The following is an 18,915-nucleotide window of genomic DNA, read 5'->3' as shown; positions in this document are numbered from 1 at the left end:
GAAGCCAGCTCCATCAGGCCTTCCCTGAAAGGGGAGCCCATCCCTCCATCCACCATCATCCAGAGATGGAGAAGGGTAAGCCATCCAGCCTGGAGGGAGTGAAATGGCAGGCCCAACACCATCGGGCCTATCCTTAAGAAACAGAGCTCTCCCTCCAGTCCATCTGCCTTGATTCAGGCCTCAGAGGGAAAGATGAACTCCAGGACCTGATCCCCTTCCCCCCAACCATTCCCTTCTCCTTTTGTGTCATGTCTTCTTAGATTGTAAGCCTGAGGGCAGGGAACTGTCTAATTAAAAGATTGTATGTACAGTGCTGTGTAAATTTACAGCGCTATATAAATAAAGCTTAATAATAATAATAATAATAATAATAATAATAATTCTAACTTGCACTTCTCCATTGTGATTTCTTTAGAGCTGAAACACTTTGTTGTTAAGCAGAATATATAAACTGGGCATTTGACTTTATTTTATTATGTTATTTTTAATGTTTTCTTTGTTGAATGCTTCTTGGCAACCACATATCTTACTCAACATAAAGACTGACGGAACTGACAGATTAGTAACATAGTAAAAGGACCTTTTCTTGTGAAACCAGTGTTTAAGGCACATAGGGAGTTGTTGTTGTTATTTGTATCCCACTCTTTTCCCTGAACTGGGACCCAGAGCAGCTTCACAATATTAAAAGAACAATACCTGTTCAACTAACATATAGTTTGGTCTCTAATATGGAGGTAACCTTAGGTTATTACCCCATTAAATGTGTTCTACATTGTCTGTTGTGTGGTACAAATGAATATCTGCCATAAGTAAACTTACAGACAGATAAGTGGAGAAGAGCATCAGCTCTTTTATCAAGAAATGTATCATTTCATATAACAAGATACTCCTTTTCCTGTATGGAGAATACCACTGCATATGCAACATATAATGTGTGATGATTCCTAAGAAAAACTGTTCATGTGTATAAATTGTTCCATGACTGATTGCTTAGTAACCTTCATTTCATATTTGATTTTCTTTTCTAGCACAAAAGCTGTCAGCCGTTTCCATACTCCTTTTATTGTAGAAAATTACAGGCATCTGAATCAACTACGAGAGCAGCTAGTCCTTGACTGCAATACAGAGTGGCTCCGCTTTTTAGAGTGAGTTTACAAATTGAATTTTTATTGTTGAAGTAAGACTAAAAGTGGATTTCAGAATACAGGTGGATGACTATTACGATTATGACTGTAGCAAATGTTATTCAGTTGTGTATACTTGCCTGCTTTGCAAAAGGTGGCACATTTAAAATATATTGAGCCAGTAATTTAACACGGCAATTACTTTTTTGAATGTTTATATCGTATTCTACAATTCTTACAAGGTAGATAAAGAGTAGCCCAATCTTTAGTCCAACTAGACTATTCATTAATTTACTTACAGTTGCATTAGTAGTTATACTTACTACTAATTGGAGTTCCCTGAATGATGTCATTCTGTTTAAAATATATTTACAACAATAATGCAGTGAGGCAGTGATTAAAAAAGCAGAATACAAAACTAAGATAAAATCAGCACTAGAAAATAAAACACAATAGCATATAAAACTAAATTAAAACCACCAGCAAAGTAAAAGTTCAGAGCTGTAGAAGCACTAAAACAGTTTTCCAAATAGAATGCTTGATGCTGGAAGATCATTGTTTAAGTACCAAGCAAGCTTCTCTGACTAGGCAATTTCACCATTAAAACCAGTCATCTTACCTTTCTTTGTGGGTACTGTGCATCTAGAGGAGGGCCTGTCATATACTGTCAGTCTTCAGTTCATAAACACAAGTTTTAGAAAGGTTCAGAAAGCTTTGTTCCAAAACTAAAGATCTTCACAGTATAAACGATATTGTCAGGACTGGAGCAGTTTTGGTTACAGAGTATATTAAAAGCAAGTAGCAATTCCCCAACCATAGATGACTGGATTTTAAAAGCCTTAGATGTAATCGAAATGGATAAATTAACAATGTTAATGAGAGAAAAAATAACTAAAGAAGGAGAAGAGATATGGGATCCATTGTTAAGGTACTGTAGAAAGAGATGGTCCAAACTTGATTAGAAAATAAAGATAATCATTATATTAATAAGATGTGGAAAATAATAATTTCTTAAAATGAAAAAAATAGAATATATAAATTACATAGTTCAAAAATAAGAAAGAATATGTATATGTAATAGCGAGGTGGAGAAGAAAGTAGAAAAAGAAAGAGGAATACATTGCGCCCTTGCCTTATGCGGGGGATCCGTTCTGGACCCCCCAGTGTAAGGCAAATACAGCATATGAATACCCATTGAAAACCTGTTGAAAAAAATAGATATAACAAAAAAGGAGGGGGAATAGCATGATATGTCAAAAACGATTCGTTTATACGGAAATCCATAACAGTAATCAGAGTGAACCAGCTGAGAGCATTTGGATAAAACTAAATGGAGAAGTTGAAAATGCAACATTGTAGTAGGAGTCTACTACAAGCCACCAAACCTGGAAGAGGTAGTGGATGATCCTTTTCAGAAAGAAATCTTAAAGATGCAAGAATCAGTAGTTATGGGGGACTTCAGTTAGTCTCATATCTGCTGAGAGACTGCTAACATGATCCAACATAATTTGCTATTTCAAAATATAAAAGAAGGAACAAGGGGCTTGGCTTGATCCTAATCAAAAGGAAGAAGTTAGTCATTGAAATCAAAACTCTACTTTAGGGAAAAGTGACCATGTTATGCTAGAATTTGTAATTGTGGGGCAGGCAAAGAAGATTATAGTCAAACATGGACTTTAGCTTTCAGGAAAGCCGATTTTAACAAGCTCAGGAATATACTGGGTAGAATTCTATGCTAAAGTAAAAAACAAACAGCAAGAGTGGGAGCTCTTGAAGAAGGAGTTGCAAAGAGCACAATCACAAACAATCCCATGGAAGAAGAAGATTGGAAAACATCTGAAAAAGCCATTGTGGTTGCACAGTAACTCAAAGAGGAAGATGGGGAAAAGAGCATGTATAAAGAATGGAAAGAAGGATGAGTATGAATGTGTAGCCCAATCTTGCAGGGATAGTATAAAACACAGGATGAGCTAAGTCTGGCTAGACATGCAGGGAGCAACAGAGTATTTTTTTGGATACCTTCAAGGCAGGAAGGACCAAGGAAATGGTGGCACCTCTGCTCAGTAAGAGTAATAAGATGCAAAGAGATCACAACAAAAAGGTAGGACTGCTCAACCCATATTTTTGTGGTGTTCCTTCCCCCAAAAGAGAACTGTCTGCATCTATGTATCAGCAATAACTTTGGTTAGGAATCCAGATTGCAAATCAACATTGATAAAATAGTCTGGAATCGCCGAGTTAACCTAAATGAGTTCAGACTACAAGACCAGAAAAAAACGTATTCTGCAGTGCAGAAGGAACTAACTAATGTACTATCTGAACGATTTGCTGTCATTTTTGAGAAATCTTGGAGAACAAGTGAGGTGCCTGAGGACTAGAGAAGAACAAACAGACCAATCAGCCTGACCCCAATACCAGGAAAAATATTAGAATGGATTATAAGGGAGTAGGCAAATATCTTGATGACAATGCAGTGATTAGTTGTGAGTAACAAATCTTGCCAAACTAATCTTACACCTTTTTTTTTTATCATGTCACTACTTTAGTAGGTGGTAGGAATGTGGGGTGTTGTTTATCTGGATTTCAGCAAACGATTTGATAAAGTCCCTAGTGATATTTAGATTAGCACACAGATTAAATGTGGAATAGATATAAACATTGTCAGATGCATCAATAATTGATTGGAAAATGTCTAAAGCAGAGTGCCACAGATTTCTGTCCTGCGACTGACATTCTTCAATATATTTTATCAATGACTGAGATGATGGATTAGAGATAATCCTTATTAAGTGTGTAGATAGTATAAAACTGGGTGGGTGGCTAACACATTGAAAGACAGGAGCAGAATTCAAATGGACTGAAATAATAGAATGAAATTCAACAGGGGCGAATGCAGAATTCTACTTTTGAGCCACAATAACCAAATTCACACTTAAGACGTGGGATACTGGGACTAGTAGCAGTATTTGTGAAAAGGATATTGAGATTATCATTGATCATAAGTTGAACATTAGCCAGAAATGTGATGCTGCAGCAAAAGATGTATAAAGAACAAAACATATGATTAAAAGTTAAAAAAGTTTTAATCTGGTGAAGAGAAGACAGGGTGGCATGATTATAATCTTTAAATATCTAAAGGGCTGTCACAAAGAGGTAGGTACAGTTTTCCCCCCTCTGCTTTCTGCACAAGTAAGACCAGGCCTAATGGTTTACCTTACAAGAGGATAGATTTCGATTGAACATTAGAAGCAAATTCTTGACAATAAGCGTGGTTTGATCACAAAATCAATTACCTAGAGAGGTGGGAATGATCTTCCTTGCACATCTTCAGAAAGGGGCTGGACAGCTACCAGCTGGGGATGCTCTAGAGATGTATTCCCTTCATTGAGCAAAGGATTGGGCTTGATGTCCTATGCAAACCCTCCAACACTATGATTCTGTTCTTTTTGCAGTACAATGGGTAAGCAGGATACTTGTTTTTGTGTGGTCTAATTTATAAAAATCCACTACATTATCTACAGTGGTCCCTTGCCTTACGTGGGGATCTGTTCCGGACCCTGCCGCATAAGGCAAGTTCCGCCTATGCTTGAGTCCCATTAAGGATAATGGGGCTTGTGTGTGTGGTGGCGCGGTGGCGCAGGTGCCATTCATTAAATGGCGCATAAAAGGCACCCGTGCCATACGTGGGCGCACTATACTTGGAAGTCATTCTAAACTGAATGAGACTTATTATCAGAGAAGTGTAACTATAGGACTGTGCCTAAATATTTTATTTCTGTTCAAATGACTAGTTTCAACTAGTTGTGTAGGAAATATATTTATCTTGTAAGACAGAATCAGTTATTACTCTGAGATAGATATACTTTATTCATATTAATATTGATCCATTTGTTTCTCTTCCTTATCTATCCTCCATTTCACATTTTCACGTATGTAGTGATTTTAGTGATCATTATCACGCAATCTCTAAAGCTGTGGATCACCTAGCAACTGTGGACTGCATCTTTTCCTTAGCTGAGGTTGCCAAACAAGGAGGCTATTGCAGGTAATGGTTTTCTAAATAATAGCAACAGAAAAGTAAAGTCTAGCTTTATTGTTGTAATGTTATACAGAAATAAGTACTGTCAAACACTTATTTGCCATATTTGAAAGCAGGAGTTTCTCCATAAGACTGGAATATTCCTATGTTCTAGCTGAGAAAATGAAAGTTGGAACTGTTGATGACATATTTATCAGGCGAGAGATCAAGGCAGAATTGATGGAGTTACATTTCCTTCACTATGTAGCCTAGCTTGCTTCATTACAGAGAGTGCAAAAGTATGAATGTGGAACTCCTCAACTGCCATTCCATTTAACATACTGTAACATTTTTTCAGACCTGCAGTAAAAGATGGAAGATCAGAGATAATGATTAAAAATGGGAAGCACCCTATGATAGATGTCTTACTGGGAGAGCAAGAGCAAGAACAATATGTTCCAAATGATACACATTTAGTAGTAAGTAATATATATATATATATATATATATATATATATGGAAATATATCTTGTTTATAACCTGTCTTTTTAGTTTCCTAATGGCAATTACTCTAGATTCAGTGAACAGCTTCAGTTACCTGTTGAAAAATGCAAGCAATCGCTTCAAAAAGGCTTGTTTTTTTAGATTATTACTTAAGATTAAGATGAATAGACATAGCATTTAGTATATTGGTGTATGGTAAGAACTGCTAAGAAGCTAATACACAAATTATGTTTTTTAAATTGGTATATTTACATCATTCTTATTTGGGAGGGGATGTCTGTCTCCATGGGCTCTCTTTCTGTACACATACATGTGCGCATAGACCCAGGTCCAAGGATAGTAGTTAAATCAAACAAACTGTCCAGTGCTGATACTCCCTTTGGAGAAAGGTGCTATGTGAATTACAACACTTCAGAAGACAAGTAAAGACCTTGTTTACCCAATTATTTTGTTTTTGTGGAACAGTGATAACATTGTATGTGCATGCATATTTCAATGAGATGTAAACCGCTTTGGGTACTCAGACAAGGTGTTGACAGCAAGACAAAAATATCATAAACAACTTAAACTATTGTAATGAAATTAGAAACCTCTGAAGTAATAATTTGGAAGTATTCTAGTTCCAGAGATCCTTGCATAGACCAGAAAGATATGAAATTATTAAATTAGAAATTTCTTTAAAATACTGTAATTATACTTTTCATTTTTTCCAGGAAGATGGTCAGAGGGTAATGATAATTACTGGGCCTAACATGGGTGGAAAGAGTTCTTATATAAAGCAAGTTGCATTGATTACTCTCATGGCACAGATTGGTTCCTATGTACCAGCTGAAGAAGTGCAAGTTGGAATTGTTGATGGCATATTTACCAGGTGAGAGATGAAATCTTTATTTAATATTAAATAATAGACTTAAAATAATGCTGACTTTATCAAACACTTATTTATAAATATTATCTGTAAATACATATGCTTGACAGTTAGCTAAATTTAGGTTCATACTTTTTAAGTAGAACACATAGCATACCTAGTTGCTATTTGAGGAATGGGAAGATAAGTGCTCACTAAAGCCTCAAATTCCAGGGATAGGTTGAGTGAAATGTCCATTAGCAAGAGGAAAAGTTTATGCACTTTCTATGACCACTTCCAGCTAGCACTCACCCTCTGACCCAGTATTCCTTTTGTCTTTTCAATCACAGCCACATCTTTTCTGATATCAAGAAAAACTTCAAATTCTAAAAAAAATAAAATGGGGCAGAACCAGTCTACTGTGTGCCACTTGAATTAACTTAAAAGAGTCCTGTACCAGGATTCCTATACAATCCACATAGTTTAGCTTGTGTTTTAATAATCCATCATCTGACATTTTAAATATATTTTTGTTCTTCATTATTATAAAATAGTACAAAATGAAGTATGATTGACTCTAAGACTTAAATTTATCTCTAGGAGAGATGCTTATTTAGTAAGATTACGTGTGTATTAAAAACCTTTGAATATATTTCAAAATTTCCAGGGAAAATTTATTCATCTTAATATAGAAATGTAATTCTACCTTATAGTTTCAGGGACGAACACAGTTCCTAACACAGACTTGAGTCTGTGTGGAAGAACAGCACCTCCAAAGGAAAAGAGACTAGTAGAGGACAAATGAGAGAGCCTTCAGTCTCTCCTTTCTCGTGGCTTGGCTGCTGACACATAGAATCATAGAATAATAAAGTTGGAAGAGACCACAAGGGCTATCCAGTCCAACCCCCTGCCATGCAGGAAATCTCAATCAAATCATACCCAACAGATGGCCATCCAGCCTCTGCTTAAAAACCTCCAAAGAAGGAGACTCCACTACACTCCGAGGGAGTGTGTTCCACTGTCAAACAGCCCTTACTGTCAGGAAGTTCCTCCTAATGTTGAGGTGGAATCTCTTCTGTAGCTTGCATCCATTGTTTTGGGTCCTAGTCCCTGGAGCAGCAGAAAACAAGCTTGCTCCCTCCTCAATATGGCATCCCTTTAAGTAGTTAAACAGGGCTGTCATATCACCTCTTAACCTTCTCTTCTCCAGGCTAAACATCCCCAGCTCCCTAAGTTGTTCCTCATAGGGCATGGTTTCCAGAACCTTCACCATTTTAGTCGCCCTCCACTCTTGGGCAGATATTGCAATACTTCTATGAAACCACCCTGTTGTCATAATGTTCAGATCACTTTCTTGTGACATTTGGTTTGTTGGTAGTGGGGCCTCTCTGTGGCAATACTGTTGAGCCATGATTTCATTTTGGATTCATGAGATGGAAAGGGCTGTTGATATGGTCATTCCTAAACACCTACTGCAGTGCTATTTAACCCGTAATTAACTTTGGTACACTGAAGATCCACAGTCAGTTAAATAGGATGGATTAGTCAGACTGAAGATCAATGAGAAGGTTCATCTTGCTTGTTATGCAGTAGTGAAATTGGGAGAATAAGATTTATCCTGACTCTCCTACCCTATCCTCAACATTCTGCCCAGCACAGCTATTTCATGTGATGGGGAGACTATTGGAATCAAGCTCGGAGACCAGAAGTGGAATCCTGGGTTACCTGTTGAAATAAATTTACTAGGCACTTCAGTGAGAAAGCCGCTTGTATTTGCTCAGAATGTAATGCCACAGTTATTGCAGAGTTTGAGGCAGTGTCATTGTCAGTGTACAGCAGCAGCCTAGAAAAGGTGAGTCACTTACCAGGAGGTCAGAAATACTGTTAAGGAGAAAGAGTGAAGAGCATGTGCTAAGAACAGTTGAAAGTTGAAAGTGGAGTAGTAAATCAACATCAGAAGATCCAAGAAATTCAGCAGCAAACAACATCATAGACAGTGTGGGTTATAAACAGCAATCAGAGATTTCAACCAGAGATGCATAAAGAATGAAGACTGCTGCTATTTGCAACATTTTGCTCAGCATGCTGGCACATTAAGTGATGGGTTCTTCATGTGTATAGATGTGAGTACAGCATTAATGCCTGCATTTGAGATGGATCTCTTTCGGCAGGCCTTTCCAGGTTAGCCTCCCCTTCTCTGATACTAATAGTTCCCATTACCCCGCGAAGACAGAGCTCTTTGCCTCAATTTTTCTACCTTTAATTTTAGCTCATTCTCTGTTATAATTTTTAATGCATATTGCAACCTGTTTTATACTGTTATAGTTTATATGATTGGAATGGGGGTTGGGTTTATTTTTAATTGTATATTTTATGCTTATTGTATTTTATTGGTTTGTTGTTGTTTTGGGTTTTTTTATTTTTTGTTTTGTTTTGTTTTTTGTCTTGTAACCTGCCTTGATTATTTGGGAAAGGGCAGGATATAAATAAATTATATTATTATTATTACTACTTTAGCAGAAAATTTGGTTTCAGAGGCTAAAATAACATGGGAAAAATAGGGATAAGTTCTTACATCATAAAACAAGAACAGCAGTTCAACACATTTCTGCCAACTTTCATTTAAAATCAACAATACACATGTGAAATGAAACAACCAGTTCAGCTAAGCCTTGCATAAGTAAACAGAAATAATCTGAAATTTCTAGAGAGCTATTGAAAACTTTCTCCAAAATGCATCTGGGAGATGGCTTTTTTCTTTCACTAGTTCCCACTTTTCTTATGATTTCTGTTTTGGTGATCAAATTTAGAAATCTATGCTTTTTTAACCTGCTGTGGAGTGGCTGGTGAAGCAGGTTTCTGCCCTCCCCCTTTCTCTCTGGTGTGCTGTTCATTTATGCTCCGTAAGGGAGTCCAGAGTTACCTGCTGTATACTTTGCCTTTTATAGGCAGGCACACACAGCTACAATAGAACCAGCTAAAGAATAATCTCATTCTTTCCCAGATAAAGTTTTATTGCATTATTTATTGCAGACATGCTCCTGCAACCCAACACAGAAAGTCTGTGTTTCTTTACCATCCTCTGAATATTGATGCTGCTAAAAGTACTTACAGCTACCTGAGGATAAGGAGGACAAGAAGGATGTTAGCCAGCTGTAATAAGACTTTGTAAAAAGGAGCTTCTTTGTCAGAGGCATAGTCAACAGAGATATATCTATATTCTTGAAGAAAAGGTCACATGAGCATTCAATATCAAATGCATCATTCTGGTCATCTGAAAGTCATCTTGTAGTAGCCATGAACAGTGACCATATTTTTTAAATGGACAATTCAACAGTCATTTTCAATAAATGAGCAAATAATCAATTTTTTAATTCGGTGGACAGTCAATAATGGATGAGCAATTAGGTGGAAAATCCATTTGCACCCAATTTCAGCAGCCAGTATTAGCAAATAATTTAATACAGTAGTAGCTGTTAAAATGGAGTTGTTAATATTGTTCACATCATAAGTTTGAATGATGTTCCCTTTAAATGACTGCTGTGTCTGTGATGATGTTAAGGAACATGGAGCAAATAATGAGTTTGCTAAGCAAGTCAAGCTGAAGAGATCTGAGGCGCATTACAGACGCGCCTATAGTACATCCCCAGGACGTACTAGGGTTAGGAAGGGGCATCACTTCCTGATGCCCCTAACACTAATACGGACTAGGTACGTACAAACTGGCGATGCCTTATACACAAGGGTGCCACCATTGCTATGTCACCACTGCGCCTCCTCCAAATGAGGCAGCGCGGAAGTGACATACTCGTGCCGCTCAAGAACGCCTGGGGCGCTCTTTGGGCAGTGCAGGAAGGAGCTCCCGGGAAAGGGCCGGGTACAGGCCTCCCCAAACGGGCGGTCTGTAACACGCCTCAGTTTGTGATTTCTTCTAAAAAGGTTTTGAAAGTATTCCTTTAAAAGTTTGTGTTCCAAAGTTCTTGTTTCATGCAGATTTTTGTGATCATTACTGAACACATTAATAATTTAGAGCTACATTGAATATTTTCTCCCTTTGTGTTTCCATATATCCATTGGGTATGCTTTGTTGCAGAAGCCAGCTAATCCAAATGTATAAGCCAATTAAACAATGTTGCTGGTTTATTAAGAAAATCAACCCCTGTTGCATATAGTTTAAAGAATAAAAAACATTCTGGCAGTAGTGGTACATCCCTATTATAATTTTAATAAAGGCACAACTAATGCAATTTATTTTTTAAGTCAAATAAGTTCTCACTTTTAAAAAAAACTTTGAAAAAATGTGTTCCTTTTAAAATTGTTTTCAAATTTAGTAAATCTGTGAACTTCTAATTGTTAAAAATGTTGTATCCTGTAGGGATACAGAGAAATTATTTAATTGCTTATTTCTAGCCAGATTGAATTTGCTATGTGTAGATGAATCTCCCATCAGAACTTGAAATGAAGTCATTATGTTATATCTATTGCTCATTTGGTGTTCCATTTGCAAATATATTAGTGGAGCATGGTGAGGATACGCTAATTAACACATCATGACAAGACAGGATTATAACGAATCCTAGCTTGATATGATGGAGCAAACATGTTAGTGTACACTTCCTTATCCATTTCCTTTGCCAGCAGGAATGGAAAAGTTGTACATTTTAGACTTTTGTGTATCCAAATTAACAAAAGGAGGGGGGGAAACACACTTAGTCCTGTACAATCAGTGTTTGGTGGTTGACAGTTCTTGTGGTGTACATCTTCTAAACCATAGATACGCCTGGAATTTGTTGCTGCTTGAATCCCTGTGTGAGTGTTGGAAGATTTTGGATTTGCCTAGCATCATTAAGTACATTGCACTTTTATGCATAAAATAGTTAAATGGCTTGCTGTTTTCTATACCGTATATTGTCAACTATAAGTCGACCTCATGTATAAGTCGAGGTCAGGTTTGGGGTCAGAATTGTGGATTTTGCCATGACCCGTGGATAAGTTGAGGGTAAAACTTGGAGGCTCCTTCAGTGTGTGTATGTGTGTGTATGGCAAGAGCAACTCTCACTGAGGTTTTCTTCATCATTTCCGCCAGACAGGCAGGCGGGAGGGGGACTCTTGACCAAGCAGCAATATCAATTGATCACCCAGAACTCTTTCTGCTTGGCTCTTTCTCGCTAAACTCCTCTCCACACCACATGGAGAAATCTGAAAGTGCTGCTATCATGTTTCCATACTGACCCATAAACAAGTTGACCTGGGATTTTGGGGTCAATTTTTCGGCATACATGTTTAGATGATGGGAGTTGTAGCTCTTCACCTCTGGCTCGAACTCACCACCTGGTTGTGCACCGCGCTGACCAGTTTTGGCCAGTGGTTATAGCTTAGCAGAGTTACAGAGAATAGGCTGAAGACCCCGACAAACTCTCCAAGCCTTCTCAATCTTGCTTCCACAGAAGTCTTCACCCTTCTTCAGGATCCAGCTGGTTCTTGTAGCTTCACCCAAGACACCAGACAACTCAGTAGTCTTATATAAAAGATCTACTTTATTCTACTATATACAGCTCCAAAACTATCCAACACAACAATACTCTACAATCCACTCTACTACAACCCACACAATACATTGGGATCCATAGTCATTATTATAGTCATTGCAAGATACCACCCACTGTTGTCTGTTTCCACCCAGTAGGCATGTACATCATTCTCATTGGTTCTCTTGGTTCATCCTACAATTAGTGATTTCATCATCTCAGCCTTGACCACTTAACAATTGTCAGGTGTGTTCAATTATTCACTTTGCATTTCTTGTCCTTGGCACTCAGGACTTGTTAATTGTATTACCATTTACACCTGTGTGGTTCCCAATTGGCTTCTGCTGAGTCACCCTGACTCTCACATACATGTTTTATTTCATTTACTGTATATCCCATGTTGCTTTTTTCCTTGACATTTTTATATACACTTTTGCCTTCCAAAATCAATTATATTGATTTTGGAAGAGTAGTGTAATCTTTTGTTATGTGAATTTGAGGAAATAGATCAAGTCTGTGAATGCTTATGCTACAACTTCTTTCACATAACAGTTTCAAAGATGCTACAAAATTGTTAGTATTGTGTACCTTCAGTACAGGATCATTTGCATTGTATGTCAGATTTAGGTAAAATCTGTTTATGATTAACAAAATAAAGATTAATTTTTATAGTTGCTTCTGAAAATGGTTAAGTTTTTTTTAAAAAAAAAAGAATAAAAATAAAGGCTATAATCAACAAGATCTTGAAGGAATCATTCCACTGTAAATTCTGGTTTGACAAATGGAAGCAGCTCCAGTGGCATAACTCGGATTGGTGTCACTCAGTGCAGTAACTCGTGATGTCACTTTTCTCATAATGAACTCCTCCTTTAAATTACAATATTATATGCACAGCCTAAATTTATTAAAATGTACATAGTTTCATATGGTTAAAGTGAACATTTGGTAAGATGTTGTTTTTAAAGAAAAATTTAAAGGTATTTTTAATTACATACTAAAACTTTAAATGCAACATTTTTTTTTTAAAGCTGGGGCCTCTCCTTTCCCTTTCCACTGAGCCTCGCCCCACTCACGCCATCTCTTCCACTGAGCTCAGTGAATACCACAGTACTTATTTATTTCAGTCTTTACATTTGGTTGTCTGCATGTTTCAATAGCCAACTAACTTTTTGATGGACAGAGAACACAGTAAAATTGTTCAGCCAAGATTCTTATGATTTTTTTTACCATCACAAGTACATGTACTATAAGACAGTAATACTTTTGTGTAGTAGTCTCTTAAATTTAGACTTGATAAGATTGACTTACCTTTTTTTTAATTGCAGAATGGGTGCCACAGATAATTTATTTAAAGGTCACAGTACTTTTATGGAAGAACTGACAGATACAGCTGAGATAATTAGAAAAGCAACTTCACATTCACTAGTAATTTTAGATGAACTGGGGAGAGGAACTAGCACACATGATGGAATTGCAATTGCTTATGCTACTCTAGAATATTTTATTAGAGATGTAAGTATATTATATTATTTTGAATGGATCTTGGTTTGAATATTGGGAGATACTGTTTGGATTTTGAGCCAGCCTAATCCTAGTATTTTGGAAAAATTTCCATTGAAGACGTATCATGCACCAAAATTAATGGGGAGAAAACAGGTGGAAAAATAGCAGGTCCCACCAGAGTTAATTCCACCTACTCTCGTACCCAAAATCGCAATGTTTCTCAGACTCTGGCCTTGGCTAGACTTCCATTGAGGAGAATTTCAAATGAGTAGGATCACTGAAATCTTCTTTTCTATCAATGATTTTTTTAAAAATAAAAAGTAACTGTGGTATTACTAGAAGGATGCCTTTGACCTCTAGCTAGGAACTGGCTCCTCCTCTCTCTCACACACACAGAGGTTATACACAGTAGGATGTAGGAACAAGCCTTGGGCTTTCCTTCCTTCACTCCATGTACAAGCTTGAACAGAACCCATAGATATGCATGTGAGTATGTTCAATATATATAGGCCATCTACCATGGAAAAGATACATATATTGAATATTACTCTCATAAGATAAAAGGAAACTAGTGCCTATGTTGAAGTGTAAGAGTCATGTCTCTGTGTTATAGTGAGTCACTTTATTCTACACCTTAATCTTCCAATAGTCCAGGGTAGCATCATATACAGTACACTACAGTCTTGTATGCTTAAAGTGATAGAGGTGCTTTGTTCCTAGTTTTTAAAAAGTTAATATTTTCATCATATATATAGCAAAATGCTGTCATTTAGATGTCTACATGTGGGCATGGATCCAGTATCCCAAGATTGTGAGCCTGTATGATTTGAAAAGGCTGAATACCATTTGTTAATGTTGTCTCTGCCAATTTCAGGTATTCTTGAGGGCTAGTTGACACATGGCCTTGGTATACTGATTGCATGTGTACTAGAGGTATGTGGGAGGGTTCCAGCTCATGCCTTCCCTCTACTAGTGTATACAGAGTCTAAAGCATAATTTGAGTTTATACTTACACAAGTAGGGTCCAGCCATAAAGTCTTTTCTTCTTCCTCATAGTAGATTATGTAAGTGAAGCTTATACTCTTTCACATTTATGGGTTAAAGTCAAGGAAAACACATAAGAGGAAGTACACCTAAGGGGAAGTGCAAAGACAGTGTCAACTGATTCTTCCTTCCATTGAAGACCCCTCATGATCCATAGGGTGATGTGCTAAAAATTCTCTGGCTTTCATAACAGCTTTTTTGAGGTGCTGTTAGAAGCAGAATACTATACATTTCACTGTGCACAGTGCTATGGATCCTAGCAGATACTCCCAAGATGAAAAGGATACTGATTTCTAATGTATCAGAAAATTTGGTGAACATGTGTTGAACATCAGCACCTCTAGCCTTGCTAACCATATGTGTTAAAATGATTGTTGGTAAATGATACTATATAACTTCCCTGTTAGCTTTTTTTTCTTTCCAAATCTGAATGTGTTTTCTTTCTCTAGGTGAGTTCACTGACACTGTTTGTCACCCATTACCCTCCTTTATGTGAATTAGAAAGGGCTTACCCAAGACTGGTTGGGAACTACCACATGGCCTTTTTGGTGAATGAAGATGATAGTGAACAAGGAACGGGTATGATATCAAAGTTACCTGATTGGTTATTTTCTTCTTGTTGTGCCTGAAAGTGGTTTGGAATTGTTGCTTTCTATCTTATCACAGGTTAATATTTGCAAGAAGGCAACTAGAGGTGTTTCATGATTCGCTTTGTGTAATGGTTAGCTGGAAGTAACTTTAGAGATTTCCATAGTTATTGAGAAAGTGAAATGTAAACCACAGTGCACAATTGTGAACTCTTAATAGAAAAGTTTATTTCATCTTTTCTAGGAATTAAAGATGAAGAAAGTCCTGAATCTGTCACTTTCCTGTATCAAATAAAAAAAGAAGTTGCTGCAAGGAGCTATGGGCTAAATGTTGCTAAACTAGCAGATGTTCCTGAAGAAATCCTTAAAAAGGCAGCTCACAAATCAAAAGAGCTAGAGAGATTTGTGAATATGAAAAGGTTAGACTATAAATTGATTAATATGTTGCTTAGTAATAATGCTTTCACATGAGGGTAAAATAAACTTTCTGAGACCAGGCTTAAAAGATCCTGAGTGATTCCTAAATACTTAATTATTCTGTGTGGTCTCTGTGACTCACATAAAATCATCATTCAGAACCTTCTAGGGCAGCGGTTCTCAACCTTTGGGTCGCGAGCTCTTTGAAGGTTGAATGACCCTTTCACAGGGGTCACCTAAGACCATTAGAAAACACGTATTTCCGATGGTATTAGGAACCGAGACACTGCAATTTTATGGTTGGGGGTCACCACAACATGAGGAACTGTATTAAAGGGTTGTGGCGTTAGGAAATTTGAGAACCACTGTTCTAGGGCATTATGGAAGCTTTTTGGCAGTTGCCCTGCCCATCTCCAGTGCCTCTATAATATGGGGCTTCTCACCAAAACCATCAGTTCATTTTCATTCCTCGCTGCAGCAGAGTCATTAGGAACTTTGTTTCACAGATTCGTCATGCTTCATGGGCTGATTCAGGCCTATTCATTTTCAGCTTCGGCAGTTGGCCTTGGCAGTGATCTGGATCTCGTGTGTGCCCTGCTGGCAAACAGTCACTAGCAGAGTCAGTATCTGTACCATTTAAGGCTGCAGACACCCATTCTGAAATTGTGGTGGTGTGTCAGTGCCTGCTTAATTTTGTTCATATCTTTCTCTTTTTTTCACATCATGCTTCTGATATGAAATGGAAGTATGTTCCTAATATTTTGTCTAATTAGATAAATAAATGATTTTGCTGATTAGTTACTATATATAAATAAGCAAGTGAGATATTTAAATGCTTATGTATAGTACTTTCTGTTTTGTTTTTCAGGAAAAGGCTGTTGACTTTTGCTGAAATATGGAATACTAACAATGCTGGAGAACTGCAAAGATGGAAAAATATGTGTGAAACAGATAACTATTAGAGCCAACCTCAAAAATTCTTTTGAAGTCTGACAATTGAAAATGGAAGTAGCACAAGAAGCTTGAAATAACTGATTAGACAAAGAAATACATACAAACTGAAATTTCATATCACTTAATGGATATTGGCAGAGTTTAGGTGGCTAACAGCTGGTTCACTTGATCATGGTTGTTTATTTCTATATGAATTAAAATATCTCTAGTTACAATGTTTAGAGGAGGATGCTGAAGCAGCATCCTGTGATCCAAACAAGATATCAGAAAATATGTCTGAAATTCCATATTTTAAAAAAATTGAAGGATCTATGGAGCTTAATGACCTTTCTTCCCATGCAATTTTCTTAGTTTAAATTACTCTGAAGCAGTTAGCCAAATAATGAGGCACTTTAGAAAAACATAGGAAGTGTTAAGCCCCCCTTTTTTAAATTTTAAAACAAACAGATAAATATATGAGATCTGTTGATGGGTCTTCTGCCATCTCCTGTTTTGGTAACATGTTATGTAACTACTGTACCAGGAAATGACTGAATGAGCCTTCACATGGACTTTGACATGATCAGGGATACATACAAGGGCTATCGGGTGTAGAACATTTTATTACAAAAAAGGAATATGCCCTCCAATAGAGCATCGACTGGATCTTGCTTTGTCTGTCATAATTATTCTCATCTGCCATACTTCATTCTAAAAACTTGTTCTAGAGATTTAAGGAACCTGTGGAGCAGGTTTTCAGTGCCATGGAGAGCTGCAGAGGGGCAAGTGAGAGAGAGAAATTATGTCTTGATTTTTACTGATGTTGATATTGAGGTGCACCACTGGATCTTGCCCTATGAAACTGGGCCTTTAAAATATTTAAATACAATAGACATATTCAACCCTAATGTTCAATTTTTAATATTCCTTCCCAATGTTTAATCAGTTTATTCAGTGAAAGTAATAGTATTTTATTAAATGCTCCCATATCATGTTTCACAAAAGGCAAGCCTTTCCAATGTCGTCTTAAAAATGGACTTTAGTTAAAACATATTTTAAAAGATCTTTCCTGTTAAATGAAGTTGCCTGTAATTACTGATGGAAAAAACATGAAAATCATATTTGTAAATTATAGAAAAATGATCTTGTATTAGATAAAATATTTTTAAAAGAGTATATTTTATTTCTGGACCAGTTACCATGACAGAATAGTAAGCCATTTCTTTGAAGTAATGTTTATTTTTATTTATGAATAAGATATTTGAATCTAGTGATGTATGAGAAAGTCTAAGGGCAGAGTACAAGAAAGTCAATTGAAACAATTGAAAATTTAACTGAAAATAGTGGTCTAAAACATATTAAACCATTTAAAGCAAGTTAAAAACCATTTTAAAACCATTTATGTGTACAAACTTAATGAAATCTTTCGACCTCAATGGCTTTAATAAATCATTGTAGAATAATATGGTGATTCTGTTTACCATCAGTTCAGTTGTATAGAAGAGTATTTTCATACTTTATATAACTAGATTTTTTTTAAATATGGGAACTGATTGCTAGCCTCATACACGACTGTGACATTATCAGCACTGGGGTTGATCATGTTCCTAGCCACTACTTGTAGTGATCTTACCTCAGTATTGCCACACTCTTCCCAAGGGTATACAACTACCAGGATTCTTAGTGAATCCAATTCCTGAGATATGAATAAGGCTGTTCTTCTAAATTTTTGGCTCTAACATAGCTACAATAATGGTGTAGTGACCAGGCAGTAGATGTGGTTATGCTGAAAAAAATAATAATAAATTATCAAATAAAATATAATATGGTTATGTAACTTTTCTTTTAATAACTAAACAAACTAGTTTTAAGGCAATACATAACCCACTTTCATACTGTTTTTAGACTCAGACTGCTTCTATCTCCATCTACCTTACTCCCGTCTGACTCGCATCTTCAGCCTTAGCACATTCCACTCACATACTTTAACCAATCATAGACCATATACAGCGGACCCTTGGTATCTGTTGGGTTTTGGTTCCCTGTGGATAGCAAAATCCATGGATGGTCAAGTACCATTAAATACAATGGTGTAGTAAAATGGTGTCCCTTATATAAAATGGCAAAATTAAGCTTTGCTTTTTGTAAATTATATATTTTAAAATTATTTTAGAGCCATGGATGGTTGAGTCTGTGGATAAAGAATCCATGGATACATAAGGCTAACTATACAGATTCATACAAACGTCTGCTTTTATCACTCAAGCTTCATACATTCTCCTAAACATACCTACCATTTAGGATAGCGATTTCCAAAGTGAGTGGTACAGCCTTCTGGGGGGCAGTGGAAAGATCCAGGGGACGGTGAGGGAAAAAGGGGCAACAGGAAGACGGTGAGGAAAAAGGTGGT

At 36.8% G+C, this 18,915-nt stretch overlaps 1 protein-coding gene across 14 annotated transcripts in view; it reads left to right on the top strand.

The window, feature by feature from the left end:
* The window catches only part of MSH3 (mutS homolog 3), an 80,363-nt gene extending 62,034 nt beyond the window's left edge, over nucleotides 1-18,329 (top strand). For 13 of the 14 annotated variants that reach the window (XM_042448573.1, XM_042448572.1, XM_042448578.1 and 10 more), the window contains 8 exons: nucleotides 1,029-1,145; nucleotides 5,062-5,169; nucleotides 5,501-5,621; nucleotides 6,360-6,517; nucleotides 13,347-13,533; nucleotides 15,018-15,147; nucleotides 15,400-15,574; nucleotides 16,441-18,329. In XM_042448573.1, coding sequence (XP_042304507.1) covers nucleotides 1,029-1,145; nucleotides 5,062-5,169; nucleotides 5,501-5,621; nucleotides 6,360-6,517; nucleotides 13,347-13,533; nucleotides 15,018-15,147; nucleotides 15,400-15,574; nucleotides 16,441-16,534 — 1,090 coding nt within the window. In that variant the 3' untranslated portion in view covers nucleotides 16,535-18,329. Of the gene's footprint in view, nucleotides 1-1,028; nucleotides 1,146-5,061; nucleotides 5,170-5,500; nucleotides 5,622-6,359; nucleotides 6,518-13,346; nucleotides 13,534-15,017; nucleotides 15,149-15,399; nucleotides 15,575-16,440 lie in introns of those variants that run through there. The other variant, XM_042448580.1, reaches the window with a different exon arrangement.
* Nucleotides 18,330-18,915: the final 586 nt, after the last annotated feature.

Source organism: Sceloporus undulatus, chromosome 2, assembly GCF_019175285.1.
Source record: "Sceloporus undulatus isolate JIND9_A2432 ecotype Alabama chromosome 2, SceUnd_v1.1, whole genome shotgun sequence".
In the NCBI taxonomy this organism is placed as follows: domain Eukaryota; kingdom Metazoa; phylum Chordata; class Lepidosauria; order Squamata; family Phrynosomatidae; genus Sceloporus; species Sceloporus undulatus.
The sequence above is the reverse complement of the archived record's forward strand: the minus strand, read 5'-3'. Positions and strand labels throughout refer to the sequence as shown.